This window comes from Lepisosteus oculatus, chromosome 2 (assembly GCF_040954835.1).
Source record: "Lepisosteus oculatus isolate fLepOcu1 chromosome 2, fLepOcu1.hap2, whole genome shotgun sequence".
Classification (NCBI taxonomy): domain Eukaryota; kingdom Metazoa; phylum Chordata; class Actinopteri; order Semionotiformes; family Lepisosteidae; genus Lepisosteus; species Lepisosteus oculatus.
In genome coordinates this window covers 57,017,544-57,032,640 of record NC_090697.1, presented here as the reverse complement: position 1 = coordinate 57,032,640, position 15,097 = coordinate 57,017,544, and the positions used below count along the sequence as shown (strand labels likewise).

At 38.5% G+C, this 15,097-nt stretch overlaps 1 protein-coding gene across 2 annotated transcripts in view; it reads left to right on the top strand.

Annotated features, from left to right (window-relative positions):
• Window positions 1–15,097, top strand: part of scara5 (scavenger receptor class A, member 5 (putative)) — an 87,106-nt gene that overhangs the window by 49,668 nt on the left and 22,341 nt on the right. The window contains exons 5-7 of one of the 2 annotated variants that reach the window (XM_006625751.3): window positions 8,362–8,442; window positions 8,586–8,693; window positions 14,240–14,305. In XM_006625751.3, the coding sequence (XP_006625814.1) occupies window positions 8,362–8,442; window positions 8,586–8,693; window positions 14,240–14,305 (255 nt within the window). The remainder of the gene's footprint in view (window positions 1–8,361; window positions 8,443–8,585; window positions 8,694–14,239; window positions 14,306–15,097) is intronic. The other variant, XM_015343771.2, reaches the window with a different exon arrangement.

Here is a 15,097-nt window from a genome sequence, read left to right as displayed (position 1 = left end):
GGAGCCCCATCAGTCCCTTATTCGAAAACTTCTTACCTTGTCCTGGTAAGAGTCATGCCAACCCAGATCCTATCCTGGTAACACAGGGTATTGTCACATAGCAGTTCCTTCCGGGCCCTATGCAGAGGACGCGATCCAGAATAGTGAAGATACACAAGGGAGAAAGTCATGCAGGAAAGGGTCAGGATACAGGGGGGCGTGTCCAGGTGAGCTGGTGTCCTGGGGAAGTGAGTCCAGGCGAATAAACAAAGCCAAAGTCCAAACAGGGAATCCAAACGGGAGAGAAGAGTCCAAAGCCAGGAGATCCATCCAGGGATTAAACCCATGAGCCAGGTCGGGACCGGCAGGGCAGGGGATCAGGAACAGAAAGTTAAAACCATAACGGAGCCAGATGCAGCAGGACCCCTGGGATCTCAGGATGCGGGAATCAATGAGGAACCAGGAGTGAGGTCCGCATCTGGCTTTTAAGGGGGAGTGGGAATAGGGAACAGGTGCAGACAATGGGAGGGAACGAGGAAGGGCTGGAGCGCCCTTAAGAGGAGGACAGTTATAAGGCAGAGGACCACAATCTATCACAGGACTTGCACTCACACACATTTAGAGAAACAATGTTGATAAACAATCCACCAATTAACCTAACCTCCATATCTTTGAAAAATGGGAGGAAAATTAAGCGCCCAGAGAAAACCCCTGCAAACATTAGGAAAACAGTTCAAGTAGGGAGCTGCGTCAGCATACGTAGGTTGCAAAGGAACAGGTAAAGGTTTATTCCATGTTGAAACAACAAGAAAATATTCCTCTTTTTCAGTTTTCTTTGCATTTCTTTTCAGCATGAAATAAACCTTTCTTTGTTCCATTGGGAAAACAGGCCAACTGTCAAACAGTAGACACTTCAGGCTGGAATCAAACCTAGGACCAAAGAGGTATGACACAGCAACTCAATGTCATAGCTCTCCTTCGGTCCTTGGGAGCTCCATTTTCATAATTTTTCTACCATTTCATAGTCTTTAATGCTGCAGATGGCAGACTGACAAAGTGCTTCACCATCATAAAGCAAAACAGATCTATTTACAGATACTGTACTATACGGGGTCATATTTTTTTATATAGTAACTTCTAAACCAAGGGGTCCGTCATACCTAGGCCACATACCAGCTTTGTCTTTACAGCCAGTCAAGATGCCTGAGCATTTAGTTAAATTTGTAACTAATTTTTTTTTAGCATAGCCGTATTTTTTAAGTGTTTATCAGTGACTTCCTAGCCACTAGGTTCCATGTTCGAGCTTCAAACTTCAGAACATAGGAAGGGTTAGAAAAGAAATAATGCCATTTGGGCCATCTAGTTCATTTGATTGCTAATTATAGCAAGTTCATCCATCCATCCATTTTCCAACTGCTTCATCCAATTCATAGGTGCATTCTATCCAGGCGAGCAAGGCTGGAAACACCCTGGATGGGATACCAGTCGATCATTATAGCAGAACACAGACACAAACCCACACAAGGGCCAGTTTTCTCAGAATCCAGTTAACCTACCAGTATGTCTTTGGACTCTGGGAGGAAACAGGAGCACTAGGGAAAAGCTAAAGGGAGAACATACAAACTCCATGCAGATAGCACCCCAGGTCCACGATCGAACCCTGGATCCCACTGCCGCGAAGCAGCAATGCTAACCACTCCAGCTAATTCATTTGTAATACATCTTTTTTGCAATAATAAACAATTGTATCCAGATGGTTTTTGAAAGGAGCCAGAGTATTTTCAAAACCCTTTGTGTTATAGCCACTTCCTAGTGTCAGTTTTAAATGCACTTGATTGAGGTTTTCACTCTGGTACACTGGATAGTGTTTCTGCACAGGTTCTGAAGTCCATTAGGATGACCGTGCCAGTGCCTTTGAGGATTTTGAAAACTTTGATCAATTCCAACCTTTCGTCTTTGTCTCGTGCAAAATACATAATAAATGTGTTTCACATCTGAAGACATTCTTTAAAGAATGTGAAGCTAATAAGGGTAGAAGTTGGAGATATTTCAATTAGAGTTCTTGATTTCCTGATTAACTGTAATTACACCCAGAAAGGCTTGTTTACTTGGTAAATGAATCCAGGTCACCTGCTTTCATGTGCTGTTTTCCATCCTGAAATATTAGCGTTGACTATGAGGTAGACTTCAGAAAGTGTCTATTATATACTGTACATTGATTTTAATAATCATTTATGAAGCATTACAATAAAAATATTTCTACAGTAATTCATTATTCACATTCACCTTAAATTTGCCTGAATTTATGCATTATAAGAATTCTCAATGCAATACTAACACTTTTGTAAACATTAGTATTTTATACTCGAAAGCATTATGTATTAAACTGCATGTTCTGGGGATTCAGATATAGTACAGTGAAGTGTAGAAAAATCCATCCTTGTATTGCTTTTGTTCCACCTTCTTTGTGAAATAATTTAAATATTCTCTGATCCAATTCTGCTTGGAAATGCCACCAAAAAGAAATCAAAATTTTTCATTTAGGTGAAAAAATAAAGTTACTCTTTTTTATTATTTCATCTGGTGATGTCTTGGTTATCTTTATTTGATGTAGAACTACCTCTAATTTCTTTATTTGTGAACAGCCATCTTTTATGTTTGCTGACACATCCAGGTTGTGTGTACATGCGCGTACAAACTGTAGGAGAGAAATGTTATGAACATCCTTGTGGCGTTTAGAAGACTCCCCCTCTTTCACTTTCACTCAAACAGCTATGAACATCAAGGTACTCCAGTATTATTCAAACATACATCCATAACAGCCACAACAAATACAGAAGAAAGATGATAATGGGGATGATATCGGGACAGATACAATAAATGAGTTCTCAATTTCATGGAATGAACAATTTAGTATAGTCAGTTAACCTTCTGGCAGGTGTCTCTGATAGGTGAGAAGAAACTAGAATGTCTGGTAAAAAACCTGCGAACAGGGGTTAAATAAGCAAAAATGTCCCATCCTACAATTAAACCCAGTGACACTGCTACACTTTTTTTAGGAATCAGTGGTGGCAGTGGCCATCTTCTAAGCTGTTGTGTGCCGGGGCAGCAGCATCATGACAAGAGGTGCAAATAGGCTCAATAAACTTACAAGAAGTTTGGCTCTGTGTTGGGGCTAAGCCTTGACCCCCTGGAGGTGGTGGCTGAGAGGTGTAACGTTGCCATAGCCAAAATGTAATGTAGTGTGGCTCTTTGAAGACACCAGTTCTGTAGGGTTTGGGCATTTACTGGGACAATTAATAATTGTAGCAGTAAATCACAAAATTGATTCTTTTGATGGCTTTTGAATCCAACCATGCGACATAACTCAAACAACGCACAGACACAGGTACTAATACACAAGGATACATTTATTAATACATAGAATATGCATGTAAAACTAAAAGATCTTATCGAGAGGGTTATCAGAATACAAAAGGTATATATTCAGTCAGTTACAAAGTGTTCCACATATCAAGAGGACATACGTTCAGTATATAATTCATTTAGACCGTTTCGTAAATGAACTTTGTTATAACTTCTACATTAGATACTCGAAACAAGTACATAACTCTTAGGAATTAAATTGATATCAACTGATTGGGATAACAATTGAATTCTCGAGCTGTAATGCATTGAAGTTAAATACTCATCCAATCTCTGGGGATTCAGATCTCCTGCGGACTCAAAGAAACAGTTGCAGGCTGTTGCTGTCCAATCCGCGCTCTCTGGCTCCGTGCCAGGCTGTGCTGTGCGGCTTGCGATGGTGCGCTGCAGATGCTCACTGACCGGCTAGTTAGTGTTGGCTTTAACTAGTAAAGTTTGCGCACAGGAGAAAAGATGACTGTGGGTCCCAGCAAGTCAGGAAGAGGACCGGTTCGTTCCTGATGAAGAGCTAGTTCTGAATAGTGATCCAGCTGTCCACAGTTCTGACCTGTTCACGAGGCCTGCTGCTGGTGCTAACCTTGGGTGGATGCTCTGGTTACTCTCTGGCAACCTCCGCTCTAGACTCTTAGAACAAAGGAAAGTTCTGGCACTCGGACACACTGGCCGTTCCGTGGTTGTCCGGGCTGAGTCTCAGGATGGTCAGGAGGTGCTCTGCGAGAATGTCCTGCCCTTGGGAGCCTTCTGCTCCTGGGCCGTCCTGCCCTGTAATTCTCCTTTGAATTCCCTTTAGAACAGTCCACAGAATTCTCCACAAATCCTCCACTGAATCTTACTGAATCTCTAAGCGCTCTGTGTTGCCTGTTTTTACCTGGAGGAACTTCAGCTCGTTGATTGGCTGAAAATTCCATGGGCATCAGAGTCCCACGTGGGTTACTCGGCCCTACCAGTCCCTGATTGGTTGATCAAGGTGAGATATGAGTCACTTACTCCTGACACTTAGGAATGCAGTCCAGATGTCCATCTGGCACTCCCTAGACAGATAGGCGCCAATGGATGACCATTGATCATGATAGCCAGGCTTAGCTAAGTGCATCCCCCTTTGGGAGCTGTCCTAGGAAACCTTATCAAAGGAACCTTAAATCAGCCTGCATGAATAGTTTCTCTGTGGCTGCACCACAGAGATGAACAGAGAGATGAGGCCTAATTTGGGAAAGCTCCGAAACACTTAATTCTGCCTTATTAATAAGCCTCGCCGCTACAGAGGAGAATGCTGACCAAACTCACAGCCATCTGTAACACATCAATTTCCCTTCTGGATCAATAAAGTGTTACTAATAAAGTACTGTATCTATCTATTTAGCAGCCTCTAGCTTCACAGTACCAGTTACAAAAATAACATCAATAGCAAACATGCATCTGTACCTACCACCTATTGTTTATTAAGCAATGTTTATTTAATCTGGTCTAAAAAAACATGCTGAACCATGCTGTAAAATGCATTAAAATAAATGTAAAATACAAATGCATTCATTTCCACTTACGTACATAATATTGTGACAGGCTCAAGTCTAGCAGGTTTCAGGTAAGCAGAGGCAAGATCAGTTAGTCAGACACAGTTACAAACCCAGGACTTTATTAGAGGAAAGTCACATAAAACAACAAAATAGCAGGGAATAATTTGAACACAAAGAACACAAAATTCCCTTCCACAATCTGTCAATCTCACTCAGTCCCTCAATCAACATATACTGCAATGGACTAAACGATTTGTTTTTGTATATTGTACAGTATACTGTAAATACAGGCATTAAGTTCCTCTATCCACAGCACATCGTCCATGGTTAATGGAAACAAAGCTGTTATCTTACTTGTGATGAGGTAACTGTCTTATTGTACCATGATTGACCTTTTCTATTCCTCACTTATCAATAGTACTGCTTTAATATCTATCCATTTTCTAACCACTTTATCCAATTCACTGTCACAGAGGAGGTCCTATTCTATCATGGCAAGCACACACGCACTCAATGAAAGGCATAATTTCCCAGAAGCTAATTAACTTACCAGCACAGCATCTTCAGCCTGAGGGAGGAAACCTGAGCACCGAGAGAAAACCTAAATGAGCACAGGAAGAACATCTTCATACAGATAGCACCCCAGGAATTAAACCCAGGGCCCTAGCACTGTAAGGCAGCAATGCTAACCACTGTTCCACCATGCCATTTCCAGAGTAACAGCTACTGTAGGTAAAAAGGAAGGGGATAGAAGCTTGCAATTAAAAAACGATTTAGCAGTTTTAACATTGATTTGATTGTAAGCTGCCGTGAGCCAGAAGGGAAGAATTAGCTTCAGCTTTCCACTGAGCCACCACTGTTGTGTACCTTGAGAGCTGCTTGCTAGACATCATGGCTTGCTTGCCAGAGGATTTCTAGTCAACACCCTCTTTATGCTCTGAAATGAGGTGTGATGAATTGAATCTATACTCTGCAGACTTGACCCTGCCCATCACATTGAAGCTGGAAATTGGTGTAGTTGACTTTTTGAGATGTTTTGAGATGACTGGTAGCCTCAATGTTTCTGATTTTGAGGTGAGCTCTATTGTTTGTTGGAGAACACCACCATGAAGCAACAAATGATAGAACACAAACTACAGCACATATATAATATGCAGTACATAATACTGGACATATGGGTAGTTTGTAATATACTCTCTAGTTCCAGAGAATAATTTTCATTCTCATCTTATATGCTTGTTCCACTCCAAATAGCCTACACACAGTTAATAAAACCTGGAACCATCCTGAGATGTTTTGAGTTTTCTCATTTGGTTGTCACACTGAAATTTGAAGATAAATAATTCAAGTATTAAAATTCATTTTCTGTAATAGATGTTGTTTTTTTCAAGTTTGCCAGATCTTAACTCTGCTGTGTAGCACTACAACTAAAAGAGAGTGAAAGGCAAATGTAGGATTCTCCTTGCCCCAGGTCATTCAGAAAGCCATGAAAAATTCCCAGCTGTCCCAACCAGGGCTGAGGAGGAAATGGAGTTTTAACAGAAATCATGTTGATGTGGATCCAAAACTATGCGCTAAGAGAGATGTGAACTTCGGGTTTATTTTTGTTGAATCTTCTGTGGGTAATTAAAGGCTAACCCAGGGGTCCAAAAAGGTGAAGAAAACAATAACATCACCCCAGTTAGACAAACTACCAAATAGTTGGGGTTTTTATCCAGAAGGACCCCTTTTTTTTACCTAGCTGGTTTATCTTAATTTATTTCATATCCTTATAATCCCACAAACAGTGAAACATTTCAGACAATTGAGTTTCATGGACAACAAGCTTACTCTTGAAGTTCTGAGACTGGTTATTATTGCAAGAGCTGAGCAATTGGTAACACTTGTGTACCCTGGCTTGGTTTAGTAGTGTTTTAAGTGTATTAAGCTCTTATTTGAGAAATGAAATGTTCTCTCGCATTCTTTACTGGTAATCAACTATGAGTATCATGATATCATTATATCATCAAGTTTGCTGATGACAGTGTATAAGTCTCTCTCCTCTCAGAGACTAGACAAACACATGGACCCATTCTGGACAAATCTGTGAACTGGTGTGATACTTCCTACCTAGAGATGAATGTGTCAAAAACAAAAGAAATGATTGCAGATTTTAAAAAACAAAGCAATATCATTCCCACCCAAATCCATGGTAAGTCTGTTGGTGTAGTCCAACACGGATGTCATTGTGAAGAAATCCCAGCAGCACATACAGTATATGGTCTGAGAAAGCTGAGAGAGTACTTTGGAGTCCAAAAAAAGAATCTTTTCAACATTTTGTAGTTTTTTATCAAAAATATTTTAACTTTTTATTTTATCTGCTGGTTCAGCTCACTCAGTCAGAAAGACAAGCACCACCTTCAAAATGTTGTACACTTCAGCACTAACATCGTTGGTGAGCCTTTAAGACCTCTGGCACAGCTGTACACACAGCCGATCCCGAGGAAGGCCTGTGCCATCATTGAAGACCCATCTCACCTTCAGTCCTTTGATCTTCTACCTTCGGGAAGATGCTTTCACTGTCCACGGTGCAAGACAAATAAAAGGAAATTTGGCTTAGCTCCAGAGGCCATTAGCCTTTCAAACAATGACTGTAAATGATGTCCATTGGACAGAGCCCACTTCCCCTACCTCTCCACAAATGTGCATGTACTAACACTTCCCTAATACTACACACAGTTACTTCAATCATTTCTATGGTCCGTTAACTGTGAAACCTAAGTATACCTTTTCTTAATGTTCTATGTTTGTTTTGTTTGTCTTTGATTTTGTCTTGTGTTGTATGTTGCACTGCTTGCTGCTTAAATTGCCCTCCTGAGATGAGTAAATTATTTTAAATTGAACTGAATTTAATTTTTATGCAAACAAAGGAAGCTAACACTTTTAATGTATATACAGTACCACAGTATATAGTATATACTGAAATACCCCTCTGCATCAATCCTATGGAGAAAAAGCACAGAATAACTATTTCTAAGTTTACAGGAGATTAGTTAGGTTTGGGTAGATGAGGCAAATGTCTGAATAAGAGCCACTGTAAACAGGGACTAAAGGATACAAGTCACCAACTGAGAATCCCTCAGGCCACCAAGAATACGAGAAATACATGAAACTACAGCCAAGGACAACAAACCAGTGGGGGTGTCTCTTGCCTGTTCAAACATTTTATTTTGCATTTAGCATGTCTTTGTAATGAATAAATGGATTAGCAGAAAACTGTTCCCGTATCTGATTTCTAAATACATTTTGATATTTATTTGGGGAGACCTTTAAGATTTGTTTCTCACAGCATATAATATTCACTTTGTGAAATTTTTTTTTTGTTCTATGTTACAGTATATCCTTGATAATTTTGTCACTGTATCCATCCTGCAATAACTTTTTTTCCCCTTATTTTTCCAAGGGCCTCCTGGACCAAAGGGTGAAAAGGGAGACATTGGAGCATTAGGGGCCCCGGGTCTACCAGGTCTACCTGGAGTAAGAGGTAATGTCATTTTCTAAATGTTTAGTCATTGCAGTTCACACACACACACAAAAAAAACACACACCTGGAAAACAGGATTGGGACTAAGACAAAACATGTGTCGTGTTCCTTAAAAGAAAGGCCTTTTCTTTTTTTTTCGTCAGGATTGATTGGAGAAAAGGGCATCCAAGGTCCCCGGGGCCTGAAAGGACTGGCTGGAAATGACGGTCTGCCTGGGCAGAAAGGAGAGCCCGGACCCAAAGGTATTGAAGGTTTGTCTCTTGCTGGCCCATCAATGCCATTGTCAGGTCACCCTTGGAATCCAAGCACTTGCCTTTGAAACTCTTAGCGGGAACACCTACCTCTCACATCCATTCATGGCAGCCTACTGTGACTGCTTGAGAGAGTGACCTTTCAAATCCTGCTGTGACTGAGAGCTTCTTTACAAAGCTTTGCCAACATATGCACGAGGGAAGGTAGAGTGGCAGATCTTCATTATAGACCTCTATTTGAAAAGGCTGCTTCAATAGATTCTTATAGAGCTTCCCCCCATTGGGAAGAAACAACACAATGTTCAGAAGCCAGGTTAGAAAAAATTGCAGTTATTTTCCAAAGGTTTTAAATCTCTTTTGTGTTTGCTGTCCTTATATTAGCAAATGAAGTACATTTTCTATTCTCATTGATTCATTAACACATATACACCATAATTACAAACAGAAGATAGATGTCTGACATTTAAAGCCCATACTTAAGCTCATAGCTGTGATGTATTTTTTGTTGTGCTCAGGATTTGGAAGGTTCTACTGTATATAATTTTTTTTTTATTAATTTTATATTCCCAAGGTGGAAAAGAAATCTTAAGAGTACTAGATTAAAAGTGTATGTAGTTTGGCAAAGTATTAAAAACTGTATTTAGAATTATGGATTACTGTATATATATAGTCTAAATATAAAATATAAAATGGAAAAAATCTATTTAAGAAATCTTTATGTCATAAATATGCCCAGGCTCCTTTAGCTCAGCAGGCAAGTTCCCTGTTGCGTGATGCCGGAGACCTGGGTTCGTGCCCACGCAGTGAGGGACAAACTGGCAGGGCAGGAGTGACAAGGGCGGAATCCCCAAGAACCGTTATATTTAGTATAAATATCCAATTTATGCTAAAGTTGTCTGTTGTGTTAGAGGTAACATTTTCCTGGTCATATGCCACTTTTGGGGCTTCTTTTAAGGCCAGTGCTTTTGAGATCTTTCCATGTTATTTGTCACCATGTTTCCTTCGGCCTACCCTGCGGTGTCCACCAGGCGCCCAAGCAGACTGGAGCAGTGTGTAGCGCTGTCTTCACAGGCCAGAGCCACCCCCATCATCCCATCATGCCAAAGATGCAACCAATGGGATCATTCGGCTTGTTACATGTTCAGCCCTCTTTTTGAATGAAAGCTGCTGTCCTCCAGTAGTGAGAACCATCCAGATCCACAATGAGGATGCTGCTTTTGAAGTTTTGATGACTCTTAGTACTGTATGAATTTGTTGACGTTCAGATTGCTGGTATAGACCTGGTTTGCTCTGTAGGCACGTTCACCAACCTTCCACAGCTGCCATCTGCTGCCCATGTATTTGTGAATATTAACATATATGAATTTTGCTCCCTCTCCTTGGTCACTATAATTGCCTATTCGACCCAAGAATTACATTTAATTAAGTCTGTGTTGCCTATGTTGATTACTGTATTTATACCTTATATATATTATATATATATTGTTCAGGTGGGTAGCTGCGTCAGCATGCATAGGCTGCAAAGGAACAATAATAGGTTTATTCCATGCTGAAAAAAAGAAGAGAGAAAACTCAACAACACGTTGTGTTTTCTCTCTTCTTTTTTTCAGCATGGAATAAACCTATTACTTGTTCCTTATATATATATATTTTATAATATGTCAATATAAATTTAAAAAATACTTTCACAAAGTTTTCTTTTCATTCATTTAGCTATTTAGATACGGTATATTTGTGTAGCAAACTGCTTAAAAATATCACATCTAAGCATATTTTAATGCATAGCACTCAAAATCACACTCATAACTTATTTGTTGTCACACCCAAAGAAACTTTGAAAAGCCAGCTGTTGGAGATTATTTTAGGTCGTCTCTTTCTAAAGCTGTCAGCCAATCCAATGATCCAATAATAACAACCCTGGAATACAACTGTACTATTTATTATTATATTTACACTAATTTACTGTTTTCAGTGTCATTGTCAGGCAGAGTCATGTAGTTTAACATCATAAGGTTAAATTAATGGTTCCCACATTGTATCTTCTAGTTGTTATTCTAACAGAGCTTTGTACTCTGAAATCTAACTGCTTCCATAAAAGTAATTTTTAAATGATTTCAGCTCTATGATTAAGACAGGAAAATAGCCTTAATGCTGAACCAGGTGTTTGTGCTGAAACAACAACTCACTTGAATGTATTGTTTCACTGAACTCATATCTAGATGATTAATATAAAATTAATAATGGATTTCTTGTTCTTTTTGCTAAATGTATTCAGGGACAATATACACCTACTGTTGACTATTTCCAAAAGTGAGGACTCCATACAGGGACTAGATAGAAATTTAAGTTGAGAAAATAGTTCAGTTACTATATACTGAAGTAATAAGGTAAGTCTGATTCAGGATACAGTGGATTAAACAGAACTAAAATGTTAAAGCCATACTACATTTTAAAATGACATCTACACTGAAATAAATTATACGAATACTTTGAAATATGCCTCACTAAAAGATAAGACTTTTTTCAATTTTGTTGGTTATAACCTGACTGGGGATCACTTTGCAAGTCTGAATTCTGTTTTTGAAATGTATTTGCCACTGAATATTTTATGGCAAGGATGTGGTTTTCCCTGAATGATACCCTGCATTTAGTGGTCCTGTTCTGGGTGCAATTCCTGCTTACTTAAATGAGTGCCTTTATCCCTCAGGAGCACAAAGCTGATTTTTCAGTTGTTTTTCTTTGCCCCATATGAACTTAAATAAACTTTTGTACATGCTTTATTAAAGTGAATTGTATCAGTGCCAATCCTAAAGACAATTAACATCTTTTAAATATGTGATTCATGTGTATCTTATGGTTTTCAGTGGCTAATACTGTATTCATATTGAAGTTTACTAGAAAACATTATACGAAAAATATACAGTACAGGCAAATCATTGGTATCAGCAGAGCAATTAGATAAAATACTGTAATATTATATATTAGAAGCCTTTTATTTTCTTTTAAATTGTGTTCAACTACTGTGCATTGTAATTATTTTTATTTCTCTTTCTTATATCAGAACCAAAAAACAAACAAGAATTCAGTTCAAAACCTCTTTGCACACTATACCGGCAAAAACTACTGTACATAAAGTATTCCTCAATAGAATATTTCATACGAGATACAGTATATGTTAACAGTAAATGGCCTCAATGGGGATGTACAGTAGTTGAGGCCAACTGTACTGCAGAGAAGAAACAAAAAGGTATGTATCCACTGAGGCCATTTTGTGGTAATACTGTATATATCTTTAAAAAATCTTAACTCCTGTACTTGCAGCAAGATAATTCTCAAGATCTCTACTGAAATGTCATATATCACATAGAGAATGTGCACCAGGGAGTCTAATACCAAATCTGTTTTCTCCCTCAACCTCATCTATTGTCAGCAGTATCAATTCCACAAACTCATATGGAATTTACATACAGCATTGGGCAAAGAATGAGACGTGTGCCATCTGTTAGCAACCATTTACAGTTGTTTCTGTAGTTCAAATGCTTCAAACACTTGACAATGTTAAATACATCGAAAAAGAAAAAAATGTTAAGCCTGTCTAAAAATATTTTTAGCATCGTTTAATAACTCTGGACTATTTTCTTTTTGTTTAAAAAAATCCTATGAATATTCTTTCTCTTTACCATGTCGGATTAAATGGAAATCTTAAAAATCATACAGTTTATATTTATCAAAGAAATATGGTCAATTTACATATATCTAGAGATATCCAGTAATAGGGAGTTTAGACAGTCTGGTTAATTTATTTCCTAGTTGATCTCTATCTGGAAAGTAATTAGAGTCTTATTTAATATGACTGTTTAAACTGCTGCTGTAGTTAAGAAAGCAGAACTGAAACTCTGATCCTTTAATTAGATACATCTTGACCAAGACAATACTCATTCAGACAAAAGGTTAAACAAAGTCAAAATTGTGTCAAAGACTGCAGCCGGTAGTTCAAATGCAAATAACCAAAAACAAAATTAAATTAAATTAATAAATTAATTAATTAACAACCATTTTCCAATAGCAGAACACAGTGATTTTAATTATTCATAAGCAGTTGTCAATGCTGAGGAAGACACTGTGTGTAAACAGGAAATTTCTGTATTTGAGCCACAACAGCTCATTGGGTCAGAGATAACACTGGTTTTCATGGAACTAACCACTCTCTGTGTTCCCAGATGGGACACCAGTTGAGATAGACTGTATGGGATTCTTAATAAAGTGAGATATTATGACCCTGTTGAAGAGCAAAAAAAAAAAATCACAACATTAATTATCTTACTGAACAAGTATTTCCACCCCAGTGCCTTTTCTCATAAAGGTTTGGAACATTTTCACTTTGTGGAAGATGAATAGGGAAAAGTTTATAGTTAGATGCTTTTGGTGTGGGTAAAAAGTAAAAAATAAAAGTGATACATTCACTGTCTCTTTAGACATTAATGCTGAATAAGCTGACCTGTTGTCACTTGTTTGCATTAACTACACATATAACTGAAGGCTGTTAAACACAATGCACGTACAGTCTATATATTAGAAATGTGGTTGTTCCCAGGCATTTCCTGTGCTTTTCTAGCATTTTATTTCTTTATGACCTATTATTGTTGGATTGTTTAAAACACTGTGTCATATAATGATACCAATGTTATTTTATATAGCATGGCTCATGCCACATCATCTCAAGATGCTGTACAATATATCAAATAAAATAAGGAACTGACCACAGTACAGTACCTTAAACAGTACAGTACCTTAAACAGTACCTTAAATCTAGAGTAAAAGTGAGTTTTAAGACAGGGTTTGAAAGTGTTGACAGATTTGCCTGTCTGTATGTCTGTATGGGCTTGGGGCAGCATGGGGGCGTCAGCTGTTAGCATTGCTGCCTCACAGTGCTGGGGTCTTGGGATTGTATGGTTTTCCTCCAGCAGGCTTCAGGGTAAATTGGCCATAGGTGTTAGTGTATCTTTGTCTGTGTGTACGGCGATGCACTTGTATCCCATCGAGCGTGTAGACTGTCTTGCACCTGTTGCTTGGCAGGATAGGCTCTGGCTCCCCCCATGAGCCTGAATTGGAAGAAGCAGATAGAAAATGGACACGTAGATCATGGCTGGAGATCATGTCACTGTCCTGGAACAATTGAACAGTAATCCTGGTATCCAAGTGTTCGGAGTTGTTCGGAGTTATGTTGGGAACTGAAAGAAGGCCAGAGTCCAAAGGATGCAGACAATGTGTAGGTATATACAGTAAGGTAGGGATTAAGACTTTACAATGCTCCGTGGGCTTTGTTCTCTGAATGACTGAAAGAAAAATTCCTGTTGATAATACACACTATGCCTTTTTTATATCTCATCATCACATAACATCACTTTCAATAACTGCTTATCCAATTCAGGGTCATGCTGGCCTGGAGCCTATCCTAGGAAACATTGGGTGCAAAGTGTGATACATCCTGGATTGAAGCCAGTCCATCGTAGCATATTTCATGTCCTTGTTTTTTTTTCTTCTAGGTGAAAGAGGTGAAAAAGGAGAAAAGGGTGGCCAAGGCGATAAAGGAGATATAGGAGAAAAAACAGGTAAGAATATTAATACTTAAACAATAATACAATTTGAATTTTGGGCACTTTTCAAAGGATTCCAGGTACATACAGTAAAGCTGTTTAAATAATCTGCCCAGAAGTAAAATGATAGAGGAAAAAAAGTTCAGCAAACTGGCTCAGTAAAACCATGAGTAAAATAAAATTGTACATTAGAAGCTATAGTGAAAAGATTGGTCACTAATGTCAATGAAAACTGACAGGTGAAGAGTCTCTAATGGGATGAGGTGGTGTGATACTGCTCACCAGAAGGCTCTCTCACCTATTGTGTGGAGTCTGATCTTCAACAGAGAAAAATGGTCTGAATCAGCAGGTCTAAGATCAGACTCCTACAATATATTGTTAAATTGATCTGGTGTTAGACTGTTTTGTACCTTTAAAGTGAGAAGATGACATTTAAAATCTATTCAATTTTTTTCTGGTCGGCAAGGCAATTTACAGAAGACAGTGTGACTGCTTATAAAGAGTACATTTAGTTAGCATGCAACCCACAGATACACTTTCATAATGCAGTACATCTTCAGAATTTCATTGCTTTAAACCCACAAGAACATAGAATACATATACTGTACAGTATATAAATTAGAACTAGACTACACTAGAGCAAAGCAGACCTAAATCAGACAGACTGGACTAGAATACACATATACAAACATGAAGAAAATGAAAGCTTCAAAAGGGGAAGTTGTGTACAGAAAAGATGTCTTTTTACTTTTTTTATTCAACACAAAGATTCTGTGTCACCGCAAGCATGCTGCTTGGAGTTTCAGC